Source organism: Oncorhynchus nerka, linkage group LG22, assembly GCF_034236695.1.
Source record: "Oncorhynchus nerka isolate Pitt River linkage group LG22, Oner_Uvic_2.0, whole genome shotgun sequence".
Lineage (NCBI taxonomy): Eukaryota > Metazoa > Chordata > Actinopteri > Salmoniformes > Salmonidae > Oncorhynchus > Oncorhynchus nerka.
Window position 1 is genome coordinate 41,008,908 of NC_088417.1, and position 26,394 is coordinate 41,035,301.

The 26,394-nt window shown below is 41.4% G+C and overlaps 1 protein-coding gene across 2 annotated transcripts; it reads left to right on the plus strand.

Annotated features, from left to right (window-relative positions):
- Positions 1–6,257: 6,257 nt before the first annotated feature.
- Positions 6,258–25,281, plus strand: LOC115105177 (ubiquitin thioesterase otulin). 2 transcript variants are annotated; one of them, XM_029626868.2, is made up of 8 exons: positions 6,258–6,375; positions 18,166–18,412; positions 18,547–18,635; positions 19,471–19,577; positions 19,688–19,831; positions 20,153–20,284; positions 22,478–22,747; positions 23,322–25,281. In XM_029626868.2, exons 2-8 carry the CDS (start codon positions 18,264–18,266, stop codon positions 23,589–23,591), a joined length of 1,161 nt encoding a protein of 386 aa, XP_029482728.1. In that variant the 5' UTR covers positions 6,258–6,375; positions 18,166–18,263; the 3' UTR covers positions 23,592–25,281. The 2 variants fall into 2 exon arrangements, with proteins under 2 accessions (XP_029482728.1, XP_029482729.1); XM_029626869.2 differs by having other exon boundaries at positions 22,484–22,747.
- The last annotated feature ends 1,113 nt before the right edge of the window (positions 25,282–26,394 follow it).

Sequence of the window (26,394 nt, forward strand, 5' to 3'; positions counted from 1 at the left end):
TGGCAACGATGATGATTATGAACATGGTCTTTTGCCTGCTAATGCCTGCAATGCAGTGAAGAAAACGATGACAACAATAATATCTAATGTAGCTGGCCCCTCTAACAGTACAACTGGCCCCAGCTTGGCCCTCCCAGTTGAAATGGTCTAGGAACCGCCACTGGTTCCTCCGTGGCTACTCTCACCCTTATGAAAAAGATATTGCAGTCAAAGTGCAGTGTAACTGCAGTACACTGTGGTATAACTGTAGTTAAGAGTGCAGTGTAACTGCAGTATGCTGCAAATACTGGGTCCAAAATACTGCAGTAATTTTGCAGTATAACTGCAGTTACAGTGCAGTATAACTGCAGTTCAACTGCAGTACACTGTAGTTATTCTGCAATTACTGTGTACAACGGGGTAAAAGTAATCAAATCAAATAAAGTGACATATGAAAAATGGTTGACAATTACATTGGTTTAAGTTGTTATGCATTTCTACCACTTTTCACAGAGGGATCCAAGGACCCAGCTAGTCGGCGCAAAGGAGCAGGCGTTTACCTTGTTGAATTTGATGTGCAGATATGTAGAAGACTAACAGATGAACTGTCAGTATACTCAGTTGAACTGTTGGCGATAGTAGTTACCCTCCAAGGGGGTGGAGGACGTACAACATGTCAGAATTATAGTATGCTCAGATTCTCGGTCTGTATTGAATAGTTTATCATCTGGTAAATCTCATAGGAGTGACCTACTGTACTGTTGAAGGTATTAATGTTATTATGGAGAATTGAGAGACTGGGTGTAGTAGTGAGATTCTGCTGGGTCCCAGCACATTCGGGTGTGGAGGGGAATGAAATTGTAGACCAGTTAGCTAAAAGAGCTTTGAAACGAGATATAATTGATATTAATGTTCCACTGGGTAGAGGTGAGGCCAGATGTAAGATCAGAGCCATTTCCTTACTGTTCTGGTTGTTCTAAACAAGTTTCTGGGGATTCAGAAGTCTCTAAAAAATGATGGCTAGATAGCTAGATAGTGTAGTCAAAATAGTACAGTTTAACAGTCATATTGTAAATAATGAACTTAAGGTGTGAATTTAGCATAGGCTCTCCAGAAACTACACTGAACAAAAATATGAACGCAGCATGCAACGATTTCAAAAGTTTTACCGAATTACAGTTAATTTAACAAAATCAGTCGGTTGAAATATATTAATCAGGTCCTAATCTATGGATTTCACATGACTGGGAATACAGATATGATTCTGTTGGTCACAGATACCTTTAAAAAAAAAAGGTTGGGGCGTGGATCAAAAAACAAAGTATCTAATAGAGCTGTGGCAGTCATGAAAATTTGTCAGCCGGTGATTGTCAAGCAAATAATTGCCGTTCTTACGGTAATTGACCGTTAATGAACATAAACACATTTAGCATCTCCTGGCTTCCAAGCATAGTCCACAAGCCACTGATGCAGACCTTTGGAATATCTACATTTAAAAAAGTATAATAAATCCATTTAATATAGCCTACACTATCGCAATAAGTCCATTCTTTATTTTAGACAGGTCTAAAGAAACATGACATGAAGAAAATGTAGTCTATTTCAGAAGAACAGAATAACATACCCTAACTTCACACGAGGCTGCTGAGGGGAGAACGGCTCATAATAAGGCCAGAACAGAGCAAATGGAATGGCATCAAACACCTGAAAACCACGTGTTTGATGTATTTGATACCATTCCACCGATTCTGCGCCAGTGATTACCACGAGCCTGTCCTCCCCAATTAAGGTGCCACCAACCTCCTGTGTCTGAGTTGTCCTTATTTTAGGCCCTGATGTGGCTATGTCATATAGCTGTTCTAGCTAATTTAGCAGATACGATTTGCTTCGAATTCTGTAGCATTATTTTGTATTATTTTATAGTATGAAAAATACAATTGAACATAGCTTAGTAAAATAGAAAGGATAGCGCGCACATGTGGCTGTCCTGTGTTGATTGGTTAACAAATAAACTGGTCCTCTTATATGCATAATTTAGTTATCTGTGCAACTTTAGTTGTGATACAAACGTTGGGCTATATGTTTTGATGTTTAATACATTCTAAGGCTACATGATAGGACTTGAATTATGATTTGAAAAAAGGCGCAATCTGCACACTCTTCAACAGTCTCCCATTCACAATTTGACAAGCACTTTATAATATTCGCATCAGCCCTCGAATTTCCCGGCAGCATCCCCCCTTGTGTGGCCGTAATGTCCCCTAAAAAATGCATGCCTTTTGCGGCCAGAGTGGCCGTTGTCCCCTTAGGCTGAATATAATACGCTAAGTATAATTCCCTTCTCCCTGCTGCGGTGCTGCAAAGCAACTCTCGCTCACATGGCTCTCCTAGATGTCGCCAATGCCCGTCACGTGATCGGGTTCTTCTCACACGCATTTCAGCTAAGAAGTGGGCTTCAAGTGAGTGAAGACAGACACATCACAGACGCGACTGCACGAATTCCCGAGGCGCATATTGAAGATAGAACTGTGCACATTTAGCCTACTTTTCGTCAGCTAACAAGATGAGTAGGCCTAACGAACAGCAAAAGCACTCGCCTATGTCAATCTACTGTCCCTCATAGTACAAAAGTTGACTTATTATATTGGCCAACTTGTCCTATGCAAGAAATAAATATTCCAAGCATACTTTGGGACAGTTGTTCTTCACCACGCTGTCTGTGTGGGTGGACCATTTCAGTTTGTCCGTGATGTAGGCGCAGAGGAACTTAAAAACGTTCCTCCTTCTCCACTAATGTCCCGTCGATGTGGATAGGGGGCTGCTCCCTCTGTTGCCTGAAGTCCCTGATCATCTCCTTTGCTGACATTGAGTGTGAGGTTATGTGAGGTTATTTTCCAAACTTGATGATTGAGTTGGAGGCGTGCATGGCCACGCAGTCATGGGTGAACAGGGAGTACGGAGAGGGCTGAGAACGCACCCTTGTGAGGTCCCAGTGTTGAGGATCAGCAGGGTGGAGATGTTGTTTCCTACCCTCACCACCTGGGGGCGGCCTGTCATAAAGTCCAGGACCCAGTTGCACAGGGCGGGGTCGAGACCCAGAGTCTCGAGCTTAACGACGAGTTTGGAGGGTACTATGGTGTTAAATGCTGAGCTGTAATCGATGAACAGCATTCATACATAGGTATTCCTCTTGTCCCGATGGGTTAGGGCAGTGTGCAGTGTGATTGCGTCATCTGTGGACCTATTTGGGCGGCAAATTGGAGTGGGTCTAGGGTGTCAGGTAGGGTGGAGGTGATATGATCCTTGACTAGTCTCTCAAAGCACTTCATGATGACGGAAGTGAGTTCTAGTGATAGTCGTTTAGCTCAGTTACCTTAGCTTTCTTGGGAACAGGAATAATGGTGGCTCTCTTGAAGCATGTGGGAACAGCAGTCTGGGATAGGGATTGATTGAATATGTCTGTAAACACACCAGCCAGCTGGTCTGCGCATGCTCTGAGGACGCGGCTAGGGTTGCCGTCTGGGCCGGTGGCATTGCGAGGGATAACACGTTTACATGTTTTACTCATGTTGGCTGCGGTGAAGAAGCGGGCCGTGTCGGTGGCACTTTATTGTGGAACATCAGTGGCACATCAAAGCGAACCAATAGTAGGTCACTCCTATGAGATTTACCAGATGATAAACTATTCAATACAGACAGAGAATCTGAGCATACTATAATTCTAACAGGTTGTACGTCCTCCACCCACTGGAGGGCAACTACTATCGCCAACAGTTCAACTGAGTATACTGACAGTTCATCTGTTAGTCTTCTACATATCTGCACATCAAATTCAGGAATGTAAACGCCTGCTCCTGTGTGCCCACTATCTGGGTCCTTAGATCCACCTGTGAAAAGAAGTAAAAAACACAAAAACTTCTACCAATGTAATTATCAACAAGTTTACATTGGCACGAATAAATTGTTTTCTCTATAAGAAAATATGTTAATGCATTTACAATGACTTGAATTGTGGCCAATGTAATGGGCGGAGTAGTCCAGCAACACTCTGTATTATTCAGAGCCTCATGAAATGACACCATATTTAGATTCTACAGACCCTGTATGCATTACAGTACTTCCCACCCCACTTTTACATTGGCACACATAATTGTTTTTTCTCTATAAGCCAAGATGTAATGCATGTAGTGGCAATTGTAGCATGTAAATATTGGTGCGGCAAAAAAAAAAAAAAAATGTGCGATGCATGCCAGCAAAGCCACTACACAACACATTAATTGCACTATAACAGTGACCACGAATTCTTAGGGCCTACATTTATTTAACTAGGCAAGTCAGTTAAGAACAAATTCTTACTTTCAATGATGGCCTAGGAACTGCCTTATTCAGGGGCAGAACACCAGATTTCTACCTTGTTAGCTCGTGGATTTGATCTTACAACCTTTCGGTTACTAGTCAAATGCTCTAACCACTAAGCTACCTGCTGCCCATACATAAAGCTGTCCCAACAGAAGTCCAAACACCTTACCACTGCTACAACTGGCTATCAGCGAAACAGTTCATTCAGCCTCATTTACTGCCTTAAAAAAAAGAAACATGATATGGCTGACTTGCTTAAACAAATGTGGTTTCTACTGACAATTGAGATGTACAAACTATGGCATAAGGGGACGACAAGCGGATGAGGCAATCAGGAATTTCGATTAAAACAACAATGAGCGAGCTAGGACGGACGTAGTCACTATAACTATTTGTTCAGCACTTTTGAAATGTACAGTGACAGAATTCAGAACATGGGCCGTTCTTACAGTGCTCTCCCTGTACGCCAAGTCAGAACCGTAGGATAAATAAAGGAGCTATATACGCAGACAATGAAAGCTCTTACAATATTCTATGATTACATTTCTCAAAAACAGGTTATAGGCTGTTTTTGTCAGAACAGTAGGTGAAAATAGACCAAATTACAAGAGTGAAGCACATGGGCTACTAACAGCTTACTACACTTAGTATTACTTTCTTAGCTACAGTATACATATCTCCCTGGCATATTACATCATTTATACAATAGCATATAATACATTTTTGGACTCATCTTGTTGGAGTGTGCTCACTTGAATAGAAAGGTAGCGCAGCGGTCCTTCTTGAGCAAATTTTACCATCCATTTTGTCATCAAAGTATGCCATTCTCTGGATTTATGGTGCTTTCAAGACAACTGGGAACTCAAAAAGAAAACATTGAATCATGATGACCTCAGTGATCTTCAGGTTGTAGCTCTAGAAAGAGGCTTGAGTTATGGATTTACAATTCCGAGTTGGATGAAAGTGCAAAACGTATTTTCCCAGTTGTAGCTCGTTTTTCCCCGAGTTCCCAGTTGTCTTGAACTCACTAAAGTCAGATTTTGCAGTTCCGAGTTTACAATTGTTTTTAGTGCGGCACAAATCATGCTTCATTGACAGCATGGCCAATGTTGAATGTTTATAATATTAAACTAGGAAAAGAGACCCTTAATCTTGTCCAATGGCCAATGAGCACAGATACGTTTGATCCATAGGTTCTCATCATTATTTCTCTCCATATGACAAGGCTTAAAACAGATTTGCAAATAGATTGTTGACTTGATTCGTGATGATGACTGCTAGCTAAGATTTTGAAAGTATGATGTTGACATGATCAGTCCAATCAAAACTACTGTAGATATAACGTGATTTGGTGTCATTTTATCTGTGGCCAATGACCTGGAGCTTTCTTGGATGGGCACATCTAATGTAACTCTATGGCAGCATCCAAGGGGCTTGCATTTTAGAGCTCTACCCTTAGACTTGAAGGTGACGTAGTGTCCCCATGAGTGACAGCACAGTGAGCCAATCATGAGGCTCCGTATTTTCTGCTGGCTTGCCCAACCACAGAAGGCACTGAGCTAGGCTGAAACACCTGCATTTTGGAGCTGCCTTACTCAAGAAAACAAAAAAGAGACCATGTTTGTATGCGGCTTTATTAAGTCAATTATATATATATTATTATTTTTTACAATGTTTGCAAACTGATATGTGACACGTATTAATGTCAAAATAAAATACAAAACAGGCAACATGTTTTAAAAACCCAAATGTAATGCAAATGTAACTTAAATATGAACAACAATGGATCACTGTTAATGTTGAGTCAATTATTTTTATTACATCATGAATATATACAGGTTATTGACACTTTTCTACTGTTACGTGGGGGACTTTTATTTTGACAATTTCTTCAATTACATGAACCGGAAGTACTTTATTTTGTGTCGCTGAGGAAACGTTGATCAGACACATGCACACAACGTTTATCAACTGGTGGCTATATAGCATTTTTGCAAGTGGGACACCTGTGTAAAATATGTTTTGGAAGCGTTAAACGTAAGTAGACACGTCTCGAGTGTACGTCAAGCATGGATATATATATATATATATATACTTACTATATGCGGCAACTGTGTCTTGACTGCTAGGAGTACAATCTGAAACCTGAGCTGTCAGAGATTTAGAACTCTGAACTGTTGCGCCTGCAACTGTTTTGTCTTGAAGGGCATGGTGCTTTTGTAACAAACTGTTACATTAGCATGCTAGTTTAACTGCTAACTTGTTACAAGGAAGGGAACAGGCTAACCTAGCACTTGATCAAGACTCTCAGTTCAATTACACGTCATTGGACGAAGCAGTCTTCTCTAGGGCGGTGTTTTGTTAACGAGAGCCTCCAACGGTCGATCTGAACATTAACACGGGTTTGGAGTCATAAGGACTTTATATCCGCGAAAAATCATTAACAAAAAGTGAAATTGATACTTCTTTTATACGGTTAGTGTTGCCACACGGCCATAAGTCGATGTTATAGCGCTTGTTTCCGGAAAACAGACGGTAGACAGTGGACTGACTACCTGTGCTAATGGTGTAAACAAGACAGACGTCACAAACTTGTGTCCACTGAAAATGCTGTCGGCTGCAACTGTGCTAAGAGTGTACAGTCCGTGTGTGTGTGTGTGTTGTACTTGTGACATTATTTTGTCATATGACTGGACTGGTGACCACACCAGCTCAGGACCTCCACATCTGTCTTCTTCCCCTGGGGGATCTCTGAGACCAGCCACCTGGACAGCTGATGAAACTGTGGGTTTAGACAACATCAAATAATTTCTGCACAAACTGTTAAAAGGGAAGCTCATTTGCGTGCTTGTCATCCTCACCAGGGTCTTGACCTGACTGCAGTTTGGCGTGGTAACTGACTTAAGTGGACATATGCTCACTGGCACTCTGGAGATGTGTGCGCTTCATTGATGAATCCCGGGTTTCAACTGTACCGGGTAGATGGCGTTGTATGGTTGAGCAGTTTGCTGATGTCAATGTTGTGAACAGGTTTCCACATGGGGCGGTTACGGTATGGGCAGGCATAAGTTTACTGACAACCAACACAATTGCATTGTATCAATGGCTATTAATTATTATTTATTTTTGCTTACCTTTTTCTCCCCAATTTCGTGGTATCCAATTGGTAGTTAGTCTTGTCATCGCTGCAACTCCTGTACGGACCCGGGAGAGGCGACGGTCGAGAGCTGTGCATCCCCCGATACACAACCCAACCAAGCTGCACTGCTTCTTGACACAATGCCCACTTAACTCGGAAGCCAACCGCACCAATGTGTCGGAGGAAAAACACTGTACACCTGGCGACTGTCAATGTAGAACCCAGGGCCGGTCCTGGCCATTCTGCCGCCCTAGGGGAGACACATTGTTGCCCTTACTAGAATAGTCCCAGTAAGGAGTCCTAAAATACCTATTTTTCCATATGTTGAAGTTAGGTTGATTTTGGGTTCTGAGTGAAAGTTGAAAATATGTAATTTATAGACGTCTACGTTTAAGGAAAATCGAGGCTGGTCTAGACAGGACAAAATCTGAACCAAACATAGACGTCTATGATTGGTTCAGACCAAAAACCAACGTCCGTGGAAATCAAGGCCGGTCCGGATTGCACCAAAAAAGACTCACAGACAGAACAACAAAAAAACGTCTAAAAGGTGCCAGCATCGGTCTGTGCTTACTGAGGTATAGCCTACAGTGTCGCCTGAAATTGAATTTTAGTTATGCCAATCTCTGGTAGGCCTACCATTTGACCCAACGCCTCGATTCGATTTTATGTAGCAAAATTTGTATTGGTGTTTTAAAATGTTTTTTTATTTAATTTTTTTACATTGGACTCAGAGCTACAAAATGGTATATCATACACTGCAGATGGGAAAATAATTCTGCTTTGAAAGTTGATAAACTTGTAACTTTGGAATATTTTGGTAAAGCTACTGGAGAGCTCTTGTTTGCCTACACCTATTCAGCATAATTCACACCCTCTTAAGCCTTAGCCCCACCCATCTCTTTAAGGTAAACAACCAAATACTAAAAGTGGTGAAAGTAGTAGCCTACAATAAGGGAGAACTCCATGTAAAAATACACTATCTAGTCCTTGGCCTAGATGATCTGACATTGAAAGTGTCCAGATAAAAATATTGTAGAATTATTAGATAATGCTTACATAGACACTTGTCTAAATTGATGGGTCATGTGAAATTGAATTGCTATAACCACCATCCCAGCCATATCTAGCTAAGTGGATGGGTCACTATTGTCTAGACATGTATACATGTTCATGAAATACAAAAGATGGCTGTAATTTTTAATATTTATTTTTATTTCACCTTTATTTAACTTCTTGCGACTAGCAATCCCGGATCCGGGAGCGTAATCATAGCCTCAAACGAATTAGCATAACGCAGCGGACATAAATACCCCTAGAAACTTTTCCTATTCTTGAAAATCGCAAATGAAATATATTCAAACACAAGCTTAGCCTTTTGTTAATCACACTGTCATCTCAGATTTTCAAAATATGCGTTACAGCCAACGCTAGACAAGCATTTGTGTAAGTTTATCATGGCATAATGCTATGCTAGGCTCTGCTGGCAGCAGGCAACATTTTCACGAAAATAAGAAAAGCAACCAAATTAAATAATTTACCTTTGAAGAACTTCAGATGTTTTCACTCAGGAAGACTCCCAGTTAGATAGCAAATGTTCCTTTTTTCCAAAAATATTATTTTTTAGGCGAAATAGCTCCCGTTTGTTCATCATGCTTGGCTGAGAAATCGACCGGAAAATGCTACCACTACAACGCCAAACTTTTTTCAAAATTAGCTCCATAATATCGACAGAAACATGACAAACATTGTTTGTAAGTCGCTCTGGATAAGAGCGTCTGCTAAATGACTTAAATGTAATGTAAATGTTTAGGATCAATCCTCAAGGTGTTTTTAACATATATATTCGATAATATATCCGTCGAGTCAATTGGTTTCTCATAAGAAGCGATTGGAAAAATTGCTACCTTAGTATTTTATGCAAGATTTGCTGCGGGAGACACCATGTGACCACTTGCTAAATATGGTCCTTTACGGTTATTCTTCAACGGAAATGCGTAAAAAGACGTCACAACAAAACATACAGTCAATAATACAGTAGAAAAAAAGTATATATACAGTGAGTGCAAATGAGGTAAGTTAAGGAAATAAATAGGCCATGGTGGTGAAGTAATTACAATATAGCAATTAAAACACTGGAATGGTAGATCGGTAGAAGATGAATGTGCAGGTAGAGGTACTGGGGTGCAAAGGAGCTAAATAAATATATACCAGTATGGGGATGAGGTAGGTAGATAGGCTAAGTACAGGTGCAGTGATCTGTAAACTGCTCTGACAGCTGGTGCTTAAAGCTAGTGAGGGAGATGTGAGTCTCCAGCTTCAGAGATTTTTGCAATTCGTTCCAGTCATGGGCAGCAGAGAACTGGAAGGAAAGATGACCAAAGGAGGAATTGGCTTTGGGGGTGACCAGTGAGATATACCTGCTGGAGCGCGTGCTACGAGTGGGTGCTGCAATGGTGACCAGTGATTTTGCAGCTCTTTCAGAACATCGCCTATCTGGATTTGGGTAAAGGAGAAATAGTGGGGGCTTTGGCGGGTTGCTGTGGAGGGTGCCGGGCAGTTGACCGGGGTAGGGGTAGCCATGTGGAAAGCATGGCCAGCCGTAGAGAAATGCTTATTGAAATTCTCAATTATAGTGGAATTGAGCAGTGGGCAGCTGGGAGGAGGTGCTCTTATTCTCCATGGACTTTACAGTGTCCCAGAACTTTTTTGAGTTAGTACTACAGGATGCAAAGTTCTGTTTGAAAAAAGCTTGCCTTAGCTTTTCTAACTGCCTGTGTATATTTGTTCCTAACTTCCCTGAAAAGTTGCATATCACGGGGGCTATTCGATGCCAATGCAGAACGCCACAGGATGTTTTTGTGCTGGTCAAGGGCAGACAGGTCTGGCGTGAACCAAGGACTATATCTATTCCTAGTTCTACATTTTTTTAGAGGGGCATGCTTATTTAAGATGGTGAGGAAGGCACTTTTAAAGAATAGCCAGGCATCATCTACTGACGGGATGAGGTCAATGTCATTCCAGGATACCCCGGCCAGGTCGTTTAGGAAGGCCTGCTCGCAGAAGTGTTTCAGGGAGTGTTTGACAGTGATGAGGGGTGGTCGTTTGGTCGCAGACCCATTACGGATGCAGGCAATGAGGCAGTGAATCGCTGAGATCTTGATTGAAAACAGCAGAGGTGTATTTGGAGGGCGATTTATTTAGGATGACATCTATGAGGGTGCCCGTGTTTACTGATTTGGGGTTGTACCTGGTAGGTTAATTGATAATTTGTGTGAGATTGAGGGCATCAAGCTTAGTTTGTAGGATGGCCGGGGTGTTAAGCATGTCCCAGTTTAGGTCACCTAGTAGCACGAGCTCAGAAGATAGATGGGGGGGGGGGCAATCAGTTCACATATAGTATCGAGGGCACAGCTGGGGGCAGAGGGAGGTCTATAACAAGCGGCAACAGTGAAAAGGTGAATTTTTAGAAGTAGAAGCTCAAATTGTTTGGGTACAGACTTAGCCTGCAGAGTTCTGTATTACTTTCTATCTTTGCAGTAGATTGCAACACCGCCCCCTTTGGCAGTTCTATTCTTGGCGGAAAACGTTATAGTTAGCAATGGAAATTTCAGGGTTTTTGGTGGTTTTCCTAAGCCAGGATTCAGACACGGCTAAGACATCTGGGTTGGCAGAGTGTGCTAAAGCAGTGACTAAAACAAACTTAGGGAGTAGGCTTCTAATGTTAACATGCATGAACCCAAGGCTTTTACGTTTAAAGAAGTCAACAAATGAGAGCACCTGGGGGGTGGGAGTGGAGCTAGGCACTGCAGGACCTGGATAAACCTCCACATCACCAGAGGAGAAGTAGGATAAGGGTACGGCTAAAGACTATACGAACTGGCCGTCTAGCACGTTCAGAACAGAGTAAAAGGAGCAGGTTTCTGGGCACGATAGCATAGATTCAAGGCATAGTGTACAGACAAAGGTGAGGTAGGATGTGAGTACATTGGAGGTAAACCTAGGCATTGAGTAATGAAGAGAGAGATATAGTCTCTACAGATGTTTAAACCAGGTGATGTCATCGCATATGTAGGAGGTGGAACAACATGGTTGGTTAAGGCATATTGAGCAGGGCTAGAGGCTCTACAGTGAAACATTCTACAGCGATGGGGGTAAGTCTGTTTTTGCCTCATCGTGCGGTGACGTCGATAGACCAGTCGTGGAATTAGTAGGGGGCCAAGTAGCTCTAGGTAGCTAGCAGGCCGATATTGTAGCCCAGGAGTATGCTTCGGTGGTAGCACAGGAGCCCTGGCCGGGCTAACTTCAAGCTAAATTGGTGCTTGCTCTGGGATGGAAACGCTAGCCAGGAGTAGTCATCCGGGATTGCGGTTAGCTAGTTGTGAAGATCCAGATGAAAATGTTGTTTGTGGTAGGAATCCAGGGATAAAAATAACAGGTCCGTTATGCTCTGGTTAGTCACGTTGCTCGAACTGGAACTTCAGCTTTCCAAGCTGAAGGTTAGCTGATGACCGCTGGCAATGGATTGCTGACTGATATCTGGTAGTTAGCTGGCTAGCTTCAGTTGAGGGATTCCAGATCCGAAGTAAATATAAATACTTTAGGGGAAAAAAGCAGCTCCACGCCACATTGGGTGAGGCGGGTTGCAGGGGACTATTTAGATGATGAGGTTTAGCAAAATATTTTAAAGGATATGCGACGAAAAATATGTCAAACGATATATACAAGGAACACGACAGGACAAAGACGTCTGACTGCTACGCCATCTTGGATTAATAATAAACCCCAGACACACCTGGCTAACTTTCTGGGTCATGTAATCCTTCTCTTGTGAAGTGGAGTCTTTTGTCTAGACAGGTAGCTAGCTAGCTAAACAATTAACCATAATCCCACCCATAGCTACAGTACAAAATAATTGGCATACAGTAAGTAGCTAGCCATCATCCATGAAATGCTGGAGTATGAATCTACATGTAACGTTAGCTAAAGCTAACCAACTAGGTTCGTTGTTAGCTAAAGCTAACCAACTAGGTTCGTTGTTAGCTAAAGCTAACCAACTAGGTTCGTTGTTAGCTAAAGCTAACCAACTAGGTTCGATGTTAGCTAGCTAACGTTAGGCTGTAACTAGCAATGCAGATATGGCTTTCTAAGATATGAATAATATTACTACACAGATCATACACGTAATGTTAGCTGGCAAGCTAACGTTCGCTATCTAGCTAACAGTATGCTTTATCTTGCAATGAAGATGACTTTCTGACTAAATTAGAAACATAATATATGAATGTTGCCAGACTCTTACTCGTATGTATGTATGTATGTATGTATGTATGTATGTATGTATGTATGTATGTATGTATGCATGTATGTGTGTGTATGGATGAACGCTTCACGGTAGCATGTCTTTTCCGTTTGGTTTGTAGCTAGCTACAGCTTGTTTGGCCCATTGTCAAGTCACTCCGGGCAACCGTGTGCAGGAAGTAATGTTAGTCCGACACCTTTTTCCCACTGATCTTTGTTGATAGCGCCTGCTAAATTCTCTGAATCAGCTACCCAACTTTATCAAGAGGAGTTATCCTTTGCCTATTTTTTTTGCCAAAGCAGGAAATGCAAAGGTATACTTTTAGATATGATCAGCTTGTAAAAAATTGACAGATACAAGCATGAAACCACTTATGACAATTTAGCTCACGGGATGAAAGTCCTGGACATCAGTTGTGAGTAGCCTGATTTGTCCATTTTACTTTGACCTGTCCTGATTTTAGGATGTTTGTTAACATATCACCACATTTTTGTTGTTGTTTGGGCAACATTTAGGTTAGGCTATTTGACAGTAGAAACCGAATGTAATAAGTTTACTTCTCATTACATTGTCATCCATTTTATCTCCAGCCTGTAGGCTACAGAAAAGGGCACATACTCTTTCTACCATATGATATCTGCTACATGATTTATGTTAGATTTGTTTTTTGGCGGAATATTGGTGGAGCGCTGCAGAGATGATCTCTCCAACAGCACCATGGTGAGCCACGCTGGGAATTGACAAGATCATTATTTGGTGTCCTTGCATAAAGTGAGCACTGCTTATCCCAGGGCGGTATCAGCGCCCACCTAAAAAGGCAAAATACCACTGGTGGGGAGAAATTGTCATTGTTTTTGGGAAGAATTATGTGTCGTTTTATGTGTTGTTGGAGGTACATCTTGGTCAGTTTAACTCAGAAAATGACGCCCTAATGAGCGGCCTGGCCCTGGTAGAATTGTACCGCAATTGAAAACCGATTCATGTTTAGAGTATTTGGCTACTTTGGCTTCCAGAGCCAATTCGCCCTTTATTAAACAGAACATGTAAGGTCATTGAACTAAGGAGTAACGTTACCCTTCTTTAGTCCAATATTGGGCTAACCTGGCCCTCAAACTATGCTGGATTCTTCCTTCTCCCTACAGTTCTCAACCATTGGCTTGCCCACGACTGCCTTATGTGAGCTACAATCCCGACGAATCATCGCTTGTTATGGCTTTTGAAACATATGGCACTTTCTTTGATCAGCGAGAAACAATCCTTCAAATAAAAGATACTTACTGTTGCAGTTTTGCACAGATTTATACAGCTATGGGTGCCTCCAGCTGACGAAACTACAATTCCCGAGTTATGCTTCCATACAGGTGCTCGGAACATGCTGATAACTAATTAGCACAGGTGATGGCCTCTTGTTTTCCGTAAACAACGCTGTGACATGGAGATATGGCCTTGAGGGAACACTAACCCGATCATACCCAAGCTGTAATCGCTGCCAAAGGGGCTGCAACAAAGTACTGAGTAAAGGGTCTGAATACTTATGTAAATGAGTTATTTCTTCCTTTTTTTATACATTTGCAAACATTTCGAAACTTGTTTTTGCTTTGTCATTTATGGGGTATTGCGTGTAGATTGATGGAAAATAACAATTTCATCCATCTTAGAATAACGCTGTAAAAAAGTTGAGGGGCCTGAAATACTTTCCGATTAAACTGTAAATGTACTGTTAATCCCAGTAATTTGGTTACCTACATTTCTGTTAATGTATGTATTAGTCATTTTACATACATTAATTTAACATTTTTCAAACTGGAAATGGACAGAACTGGTAAAAAATAATTGAATAAACCAAAGCTTTATCACAAGTGTTACAGTTTGAGCTCTCCAAACAATGTACGTTTCCACTATGAGAATGAGAAGAGAACATGTATGTAATATATTCAATGAAATTATTATATATTACATTATTAATATACAAACAGAAATTACTGTAAACAAACTGTAGGAAAGGCTCATTTTCTTATACTTTTTAGGGAACTGTCCCTTTAATTGTGGGCACCTCTGAGCGCACCTCCAACCCGTTACCTAGCTGCTTTTATCAACGCGGGTGTATTTACATAAACTAGCATTGCTTTCAATTGTGTTTGTTTAAAAATGCTGCTTTTGTAAAAACCAGACTACAAAGTGTAAATAGGATCATTTTGGTGAAGTCAGTCTCGCCTAAAATGTAGTTTGGAACATCCGTGCGTCACCACAGGTAAATGAAGGTTGGGTTTTGATTTGATGTCCATATGCCCACTTACATGGGGTGAACAACTGCGCTGATTGCTCTCTATCCAATAGCATAGACCGCGAGACAGACCTGCCCAGCAGCTCCGACTTTGTTTACATAAGACAACACGTTGTGCATTTTTTAAAACTTGATAAATACTCCACCACACACCTTAAATATCCTCAGCATAAACTACGAATTCCTGTGATTTTGAAGAAGTGAAAGTGTCTCATGGGGGACAAACTTCATTAACCAAACGCAGAATCGGTCAGGAAACACACGTCCAAGACTGAAATCCCGTGTTTCTAATCAGCATCAGAAAAACACGTGTGCCAATTGGACTGTTTTTGTTCAACCCAGTACAATCGAGAGCAACGCTAGTGTATGTAAATACACCGTTAAGTACCTGAGTACCTTTGAACTAAAAGACAGTTACAGATTATCCATGCTCTTAAAACTCACATTACATTTTACTTTTAATTGGTGTCATTCAGTGTGCATTTAAAGACACACTGTTGTGATTTGCGTTAGAATGTATGGATAGTAATGTTGGATATGTATCGAAATGATCGAATTTTACATTTATGATTAATCTATTTAAAAAAAATGCATTTGGGAATTATGGGTAAAGAATTATGTAATAGAAATAGTGGGTTTGATTATAATTGTAGTTTGGCTACTGGCTCTGAGATTGTTGATATATGAATGACAAGGAATATTGGTATTATGCCTATGATATACAATATGAAGTTTGCTGATGCAAATGTTTTTTCAGATTTTTCTTTTTTTTTAAACGCACACACATGGAATTGTTTTGGGGAGAACAAATGGGAGCTAAACCAGATCCTCAAGTCTCTCCTATCCGTGTCCTCTTACCGGGACACCTACACCTTGTATCACCTGCTTCCTCACCCAGTGCATTCTAAAATAGGCTACCTGCCGTAACACTAACATTCTAAAATGACTGGGGAAATGCGTGTATTAACGGTAACTTTAATACTGAGTAGGCCTATATATTTAACTGGGAATGTATAAACATTATCAAAGGGCTCACAATTGACACAATAGTTGGTCTCCATCCAATTGGTGACAGATTTTGATGTGAATATTATAAAATCTGCGTAAAGAAAATGTTCACGTTTTCCAATCAGTGGTGTTTGTTGAGAATAAAAATCAGTGCGTGATGGTTTTGTCACACAAACTGTTGCGTTAAAAAGCAAATGTGCCTACTGTGGTCTTGGCATGTACACTATAGACAACAATTCGGAGATACAATGCGGGTAGGCTAGTCAACATTATGAGATTATGGGTAAAGGATAATATTTGTCAAATGGCAGCTAAACATCGATTATGTCACCAGAATAAAACCCTCGATAGTTATTGGAAAGGAACATCAAACTCATCACTGTGCACTTTCGCCACCCTGTGAAGTTAATCACTTTTTTCATCTGTAGCCTAATAAACTGTATGGTTTCCCGAGTCGTAGTGGGGGGACAATCTGTGTCCACTTTTAATTTGATATGATCAATATTTGCTCCAAAAGGCGTTTCCACTGCCATTTCTCACATAATGAATTTAACCAACACTGAGAGCCCACCATATCGAACAAATTCTGTCTGCATTTATACAATTGTACTGAAACGTCCCGTTTCCATCACAGCTTTTGTAAATTGTATTTTTTATATACGGTATGACTTTACTCGCATAAACTGGTAGATCGAAACGTGGTTATTGAATCAATGACTGCGCGAATTGGCGGGAGTCGGTGCGCATTCGTGGGGAGAGACGTGCCTACTGTGTCTCTGCCATACAGCTCAGTACCGGAAAGGAAGAGGCGACGCATTGTTGTATGACGTCAATGAGTGTCGAATTTTGTCAACAGAAAATGTAATTGCTACTGTGAGGCTTATTTGATCGAAAATAAATTTGGTAATGTTTAGGTTGTTACAAATGCACTGATTTATAAAGTGGACGCACGTGGCATTTTGGCAACCTTGAAAACATCTCATTTATATCGGAGTTGTGCATGTTGTCAAAGAGAGGACTAGTCATGGGTATAACCTGTTTTAACATGGACATTGCCATTGACTGCTTCCACCATTTTAAAGTAGTCAACAGGGTGGGGATGCCTATGAGTTAGGAGCAATCGGCCAATGAAGAAGGAAAATTGACTACTTTAAAATGTATAGCGCCTGCCCATGCTGTCAGGCACTATAATGGTACAGATGCAAAGATGAGCCCTCTATCCCTATGGCCTGTTGTTCAAACACGCATCTGCTTTCACATTGGCTAGAATGGTCCCACCTGATCTCGCCGCCTTACATCGCCGAGGACATGTATTTCCATTGTTAGAGCGGTCAATTGAGTATCTTGTTAATATAATAGTCTTTGTCAATTACTAACAAGTACAGTTTACTACAACAAAGCTGTTTTTGTTGTTGTCTCATTTGCCACCATTAGGGGGCATCCAAAGACCGTAAAAGTAATATCTGAGGTGTTGAAAAAAATCACTAATTTCAATTTAGAGATGAGATGTAATGTGAAAAGGACACTGTCCTACATTTCTTAAAAGTGAAGCAAAAAATATATAGTCCTCCAACTGAGGTTTCCTATATGACCGTGTATAAATGTGTAATCATGGCCATCAATGCCGTGACTTTTAATAGTGAACTGAGTTTGAGCGAAAGGAATGATTTATTCTGTCAGAGTGGACTCTTGAGGTATAGCAATGCAGCATAGAGCATGTTTACAATCTCACATTACTGTTCTCCAGGAAAAGCCTTTTGAAATCTCTGTCTTTGGCTTCTCACCATTATCATGATTGTAATTTGATCTATGTTCCATAATGTTTGCTCCTGTGAACATACTTTAATCTACCTCTTGAGAAATTGTGTGTTTTCTGGAGCTGAACATTAGAAGACTACTTACATTATGGCTTGCTTGAGGTCAGACTGTACAAGAGGAATGTGGTGTAACAACATAAGACCATGACAGAAGAGGTTATTTTCATGAAAAATATCTTATAATGAAGTTTACGGTGGGATCCCTGCCTGTATAACGTGAGGTGCAAAAACGTGCACTTCATAAAATGGCTTTATCCACTCTTTTCTCTCCAATCAGAACTCGTATGAGGACGATAAAGGAGATATCCAATGTGGATTGACTGAAGTCCCATCTTTGGAAGACCTCTTAGAGGAAGAACTGCCAGGAACAGAAGGATGAAAAGGAAAAGGAGAAAGAAGAATGCTGCTGTAACAGAGGCCATGGGAGGGGAGGAGGACCCAAAAGAAGAGGCCCACCAGGGGCCTAGCACCTTAGCTGATGTGAGGGAGGAATATCGTCCACCTGTGGAGGATCTGGGAGTTAGGTTTGTCAAAGTCCTGCTTTGTATTACCTCACAACTGACCTCAGATCTGTGTCAATGTCACACAATAGAGCCAAAATGGGTCTCTCTTATTTAATTAGTAATTACATTATCATTAACTAACATCTTCCACTTAGTGAGGAGGAAGACCTGTATCGAGGAGCTGAAGATCTCCCCCAAGGGCCAGTCAAACATGCAGGACCGGGGGCACTGTTTGAAAGCACACGTCAGTCACTTTCAGATCATTACATTTTTTCCAGAATTGTTTTCCAGAAGTGTCTCCTTAAAGGGAGAATCTGCATTTGTCAGATCAATTGTTTTACATATAAATGGAGGATATGATCCCATAGATTTTGAATAATGGTACGATCACACCCCGTCAGAACCCAGGAAATATAAACTTGTTTTATTTCAATGTTAGTAAACATTGTAAATGTAAAAAAAAAAAAAAGGTATATCCTCAACATAGTTAAAATAATATCATTGATGATCAGTCCTTGCATCCGTAGTGCTGTCTATGAATTTGATTGTGGTTACATTTCTCCAGGTAACCTTGACAATTTGTTTAAAACGAGTGGCCTCCTGGATCTTTAATTTAAAGCACTCGCTCCCTCCGGTCTCAACGTAGAGTTTGATCTGAAGCCATTCTTGTGATTGTGTTATCCATTGTATATCATGTTTGTAGGCCTATGTAGCCTAATTGTATCTATGATCGTATGTTATCCATTCATGTTTTATTTATATATATATATGCCACAGCTGCCATTTATTACAGATACCTGTGTGTCCTTCCAAACTATATAAACTAGTAACCCGCAGTGTTTGTCATTATACCCCGATGAAGACAGCTTGGCTGTCTAAATGTCGGTTGAACAATTATTGCATCTCAGCTCCTATTTATTTTTCGTACATTTCTCCAGGCCCATCCGTCAGCTTTTTTACCAAAAAAAAGTGGTGTGCCCTCTTATTGTTTCAACTGTGGATTGGCCATTTAAATGGTATAGCCCAAAATATTTTTGAAACAATTCTAGTTTGCAACTTCTCACTTCTCCATATCTCAGTTCCGAAGGCTGAGGACCGATGCAGTCTGGAGCCGATGCTGGATATGCTGTCCTACAGTGAGAGTGAGTGGAAGGGAAACACTACCAAAAGTACCCTTATTAGAAAGGTCAGTTGATTAGCCAGTTATTATGATCTTCATATTTTCAAATAAATATTTTGGACATTCTTATAAATCGTTCACGATTCACCTAGATCCCTCTTCCTATCTGGTCCCAGGGTTACACTAAGCTGTCTCAGAGGTTTGAGGGCCTGAGACGGGTGAGAGGCGATAACTACTGTGCCCTCCGAGCCACTCTTTTCCAGGTGCTCTCCACCAGCACCCAGCCCCCTGTCTGGCTGCAGGTCGAACACATCTCCACGGTACACCATGCTTGCATAACTAATGCTGACTACACTGTGACACTTTTATATAAGTCACTAGCCCTCATACTGTCTGTACATTCAGTGGAAGTCCAAGTATACAGTTGAGTGGACATCATCTGATGGTCAGTGTGGCTTGCCTTTAGTTTTATTGTATTCATCTTGGGTTGTATTCATTAGTACACACTGTAGCAAAACATTTTGCAACAGAACTAAAATTAGTACATTTTTGGGGTAGAGAAGTTCAGGTTTTTCCCTCCCTGTTTGTCTGTTTTCTTCCATTTGGTGCATAATGAATAGGACCCTGTTGCTTCTCCACAGTGGGCGGAGGAGCTGGAGGCACGTGAGGGGCTGATTGGCCAGTGGATGTTCCCCTCGGAGTGCAGACAGGGGGATGGGAGTGAAGACGCCGTCCAACAGCTCAAACGCTATATGGAACTCCTCCAGAACAGGGTACCGCCCATGTCTTCCTTCCACAGCCATACAGTTGAAGTCGGAAGTTTACATACACTTAGGTTGAAGAAAAAAAACTAGTTTTTCAACCACTCCACAAATGTCTTGTTAACAAACTATAGTTTTGGCAGTCGGTTAGGACATCTACTTCGTGTATGACACAAGTAATTTTTCCAACAATTGTTTACAGACAGATTATTTCACTTATAATTCACTGTATCACAATTCCAGTGGGTCAGAAGTTTACACACACTAAGTTGACTGTGCATTTAAACATCTTAGAAAATTTAAGACAATGATGTCATGGCTTTAGAAGTTTCTGATAGGCTAATTGACATAATTTGAGTCAATTGAAGGTGTACCTGTGGATGTGTTTCAAGGCCTACCTTCAAACTCAGTGCCTCTTTGCTTGACATCATGGGAAAATCAAGAAATCAGCCAAGACCTCAGGAAAAAAAATTGTAGACCTCCAAAAGTCTGGTTCATTCTTGGGAGGAATTTCCAAACTCCTGAAGGTACCATGTTCATCTGTACAAACAATAGTACGCAAGTATAAAGACCATAGGACCATGCAGCCTTCATACAGCTCAGGGAGGAGACACGTTCTGTTTCCTAGAGATGATCAGGCACAAAAGTATCTATATCTACAGTAAAACGAGTCCTATATCGACATAACCTGAGAGGCCGCTCAGCAACGAAGAAGCCACTGCGCCAAAACCGCCATAAAAAAAGCCAGACGGTTTGCAACTGCACATGGGGACAAAGATTGTACTTTTTGGAGAAATGCCCTCTGGTCTGATAAAACAAAAATATAACTGTTTGGCCGTAATGACCATCGTTATGTTTGGAGGGAAAAGGGGGAGGCTTGCAAGCTGAAGAACACCATCCCAACCGTGAAGCAACATGTTGTGGGGGTGCTTTGCTGGAGGAGGGACTGGTGCACTTCACAAAATAGATGGCATCATTAGGATGGAAAATGATGTGGATATATTGAAGCAACATCGCAAGACATCAGTCAGGAAGTTAAAGCTTGGTCGCAAATGCGTACTTCCAAGCGTACTTCCAAAGGACAACAAAGTCAAGGTATTGGATTGGCCATCACAAAGCCCTGACCTCAATCCTATAGAACATTTGTGGGCAGAACTGAAGAAGTGTGTGAGCAAGGAGGCATACAAACCTGACTCGGTAACACCAGCTCTGTCAGGAGGAATGGGCCAAAATTCACCCAACTTATTGTGGGAGGCTTGTGGAAGGATACCTGAAACGTTTGACCCAAGTTAAACAATTTAAAGGCAATGCTGCCAAATACAAATTGAGTATATGTAAACTTCTGACGCACTGGGAATGTATTGAAATAAATAAAAGCTGAAGTAAATCGTTCTCTCTACTATTATTCTGACATTTCACATTCTTAAAATAAAGTGAAGATCCTAAATGACTTAAGACGGGGAATTTTTACTAGGATTAAATGTCAGGAATTGTGAAACTGAGTTTAAATGTATTTGTCTAAGGTGTATGTAAACTTCCGACTTCAACTGTATGTACTGTGCTCTCTAGTTTAAACAATCAAACACTGATGTCCTTCTTAGACTGTCAATGGAGAAGTTGCTGATTCCCAATCCTTATGGTTGTAATTATGGCCATATAGAAGAGGGTTTTAATGGCAGTTTCAGGATAGTTTCAGGATAGTTTCTGGTATACTGCAACAACTGTACCCTTCCTTGTGGATTGCTGTGTCTTATTGAACCCATCTGATTGGAGACAGGATAGATGGACCCTCAGTCTTCAGGAAACAGTTGAATACATATGTGTGAAGTAGACTTGAGACCTCTGCCAAAAGTTAGAGGCTGGCATCTAACAGCCTCCTCTTCCAGCTCTTGAAAAATTCTGTTCATTACACTCTACACTTCAGACTCCTGCCGTTAAATGGTTGGTAGCTGTACCCTAGCATCGCCAACTAAGGGGAAAATGATGCATACTGTCACCTTTTGTATTATGGTGAAAACTGACCGTGAAAGTCATGTATTGCATTTGCAAAAGTTGAATATTCAATATGGTTTACACTAATGATGACAGTAAGTGCGTGTGTGAATTGCAGTCAAGAAAAGGGCAATAATTCAATATACATGCTGTGTATTATTTCCAGCCATGGTAATGTTGACAGTATGTGGCATGTCTGTGTGTTGTGCCCAGTGGCAGGCGGTAGTGGGCTGCTCCAGCATGGAGGAGAGACAGCGGTTGTGTGAGCTTTTGTTCCAGGGAGGGGAGGAGGAACTGGGGCTGCTGGAGGCCCTGAAGCTACTCATGCTGGTCCGGGCGTCGGAGTTCCATACCACCATGCAAGAGGGAGGGGACGTGCCCGTCTTTTGCTGGCTGCTCTATGCACGCGACTCTTCCGACTGCCCACGCACATTCCTCTCCAACCACCTGAGTCGAGTGGGTTTCAGCGGGGGTCTAGAGCAGGTGAGCACTGAAGTTTTCCCTAGATGCTGATTTTTGAGTCAATTTAGAATTTTCCTGGATCTTTTACCTAGGGGAAACTTCACCCCAGAGTTGTGACCGTATGACTATAGAATACACATTCATGGTTCCCTGTTCAATTAAATGGTGGTAAATCACAAACAGGAGGATACAGTAGAATGGGAGTGCAGCTTTCCCACAAACCAAACCCTGAAAGCCTAACATGCATACAGTTGCACAGCACCATCTGTTCTGTTGCCACTTAACAGCTGTCCAGTCTAAGCCTCCGGGTCTGTCTGAATTGTTCATAGACCTTCTTGGGAAGGTCTTAAGCCAGAGCAAAACATTTTTAATTTTGGTTTGAAGGTTATTATCATCAATGACAGTGCGGTGTCTCGGAAGAATGTATTATACAACAGTACTTTTTTTGGGAGGTTTCTACTGATTAAAGCTAATTTTCAAAGTGGATACTGAACAACGTAAACACTCCCATTAAATCTTAATGCCCCGTTTTTAAATACAGTGTGTAATAATTATGTTTTAAAGCATCAACTCCGTATGTCATTGGTTCCTTCAGGTGGAGATGTTTCTGCTGGGATATGCCTTGCAGTGCACCATCCAGGTTTACAGGCTGTACATGACAGACACCGAGGAGTTTGTCACCTATTATCCTGATGACCATAAGGAAGACTGGCCCTGTGTGTGTCTGGTCACAGAGGATGACCGCCATTACAACGTCCCAGTGGGCCAGTACAATGGACTCCAAGTCCCAGAAGACGTCACTGCTATCCCAGAGGACGTCCCTCCAGACTGTTTGGACTCTAAGTCCCAGGCTGATTGCCACTGAAGAAAAAGCTCATGGCATGCACACAGGGCCATAATATCAGAAGGCTCCTCAGGTTGACTGGAAGAAGACTCATGCTTATTGACAGTTTACACTTAGTTAAAAATAGCTTTTGGAGTATGACTAGGGCAGAACGACAGGTTTTTACCTTGTCAGCATGGGGATTCGACCTTTCGATTACTGGCCCAACGCTCTAACCATTAGGCTACCTGCCGCCCCAATGTGGCTTGCTTGCCTTGAATCCCGTCCCAGAACTGATGAATAAATATATCAGATCACACAATACCATCACGATGCATTTTAATATCAGGTGTAAATGGTGTCTGTCAGATGTCCACTTGCATAAGAGATGGACACTTAACCATCCTGCAAAAGGTGACCAGAGCAAACTACAGTAAGCAGAAGTTGAAACCTCACAGCACGTAATTTAAAATGGAACAGATGACTACTACTTCATGTTAAGGGTTTAACTTTGACATTGTTTGACACTGAAACCATTTTGATACCAGTATTTGCTGTGACATTTAAAAAAATGTCAAACATGATATACCGGTACATTTGCATTTTGAGACAATCGTAAGGTTAGCACTAGCAATAACGTATTTGAAGATGGGCTTAAACTAGAATACAGAGGAGATTGTTTGATCATTTGTCCCTGTGTCAAAGGCATGCCTGGTCTCTGCTTTTGCCATTATTCACTTGACTGAAGGTGTGATCTTTTTTCCGATATGTAACATGTTGCCTTTAACCAAGGTGCTCTTGGAGAAAAACATTGTGCGTTGTTGCAACATCCAGATACTGGCAACTGTTTCCAGGTTCATTGTTAAACCACCAGCCTCAGTTGGGTTCCAGATAGGAAGCCTGGCTTGGTCCTCCATGTTGCCTTAAGTTATTTATGTGCAATAGGGGTGAAGATTGGCAATTGCTGCCTAGAGACCATTTAGCAAGGAAAGATCAAGGTAACACTGATTATACTACTTGGGTAAATGCTTTTCTACATTGTTCAATTTCTTTTTTTATTCACTGTGTGTCAATGTTTCAATAGTCTTCTATTATTTTGATCTATTTATTTGCCAAATAAGATGCCTTTAAAATATGAAGAAAATGGCTATACTTGTCAAAATAAAATGAAAGTGCAGATTCCCAGTCTGCATTAAAAGTGGACAAGCATAATGATGTGAACAGTCACGATACCAGAATGTTGATTTCAATACCACCAAAAAAGCAGCTAGTTTTTTTTTTTTTTTTAAAGAAAGACATTTGATGTTCTGAACCGCACCAGGAGACCACATATTTAGGTCTGGGGAAAAATGTAAGAACTGTAGCTTGGAGTAGTTTAATACCTTGTAATTCAAATGCATATAAACCTAGCAGTTTTTTCTGTAACGCACGTGTTAGAATTTGCTAAACAAATGTCTGCTGGATTGATGCCAATCATGATTCTGCCAGGTAGGCATAGGCTAATTTGTACCTAAGGCCTACATGTAGATTCAATCCAATCAAGCGTTAACCAGCAATGTCAGTTGAACTGCAGTTGGAGCATCAAATAGTTGAGCAGCTGCTCTTGTAGTCATTGACACAAGCCACACTTGCCCCCCCCCCCCCCCACTGGCGTTACGAGTTCAGCACGAGAAATTGTAGGCTGTATAGAAATAATTATACTCAAATTAAATTAATAAAATAATGATTTATATCCAAATTGTGGTGTAGATTACATTTCACATTCCAGTATTTTAATTTGTAAACAAGGCTGCATGGGATTGACTCCGTGCAGCCAATGGCAATGTCTGCTTTAGGTACAGTAGAATGCCAGGAGCCACTTGTGGATTTGACATCTCTAACAAAGTTCCACCTCGGACACAATCAAAACAACCCCAATGTGGATGTTGGCTAAAACAGATCTGATTGAATGTAGCCCTAGTCTTTCCAGCTACCTGAAGATTGTGTAGCTGTTAGTAATGCTAATAATAACAAAGTGGCAGATGTACTTTTGTTTCTATAGTGCATGTGGACACCCCTTCAAATTAGTGGATTCAGCCATTTCATCCACATTCATTGCTGACCGGTGTATAAATATTAAGCACACAGCCATGCAATCTCTACAGACATAAATTGGCAGTAGAATTACCTTACTGAAGTGCTCAGTGACTTTCAATGTGGCACTGTCATAAGATCCCACCTTTCCAACAATTCAGTTTGTCAAATTTCTGCCCTGCTAGGGCTGCCCCGGTCAACTGTAAGTGCTGTAATTGTGAAGTGGAAAAGTATAGGAGAAATAACGGCTCAGCCGCAAAGTGGTATGCCACAATCTCACAGAACGGGACTGTAGAGTGCTGAAATGTGTCGATTGTCTGTCCTTGGTTGCAACACTCACTACCGGGTTCCAAACTGCCTCTGGAAGAAACAGCATAACTGTTCGTCGGGAGCTTCATGAAATTGGTTTCCATGGCCAAGCAGCTGCACACAAGCCTAAGATCACCATGTGCAATGCCAAGCGTCAGCTGGAGTGGTGTAACGCTCGCCCCCATTGGACTCTGGAGCAGTGGAAACATGTTCTCTGGAGTGATGAATCACGCTTCACCATCTGGCAGTCCAATCGACGGATCTGGGTTTGAGGGATGCCAGGAGAACGCTACCTGCCCCAATGCATAGTGCCAACTGTAAAGTTTGGTGGGGGAGGAATAATGGTTCGGGGTAGGCCCCTTTGTTCCAGTGAAGGGAAATCTTAACTCTATAGCATACAATGACATTCTAGACGATTCTGTGCTTGCAACGTTGTGCTAACAGTTTGGGAAGGCCCTTTCCT

Excerpts from the sequence above, each read along its gene's own strand:
- LOC115105177 (XM_029626868.2), top strand. The coding sequence starts at position 18,264 with ATGAAAAGGAAAAGGAGAAAGAAGAATGCTGCTGTAACAGAGGCCATG. Across the intron at positions 18,636-19,470 it reads GGCACTGTTTGAAAGCACAC|TTCCGAAGGCTGAGGACCGA; the intron begins GTCAGTCACTTT and ends TCCATATCTCAG. Across the intron at positions 19,832-20,152 it reads AGGTCGAACACATCTCCACG|TGGGCGGAGGAGCTGGAGGC; the intron begins GTACACCATGCT and ends GCTTCTCCACAG.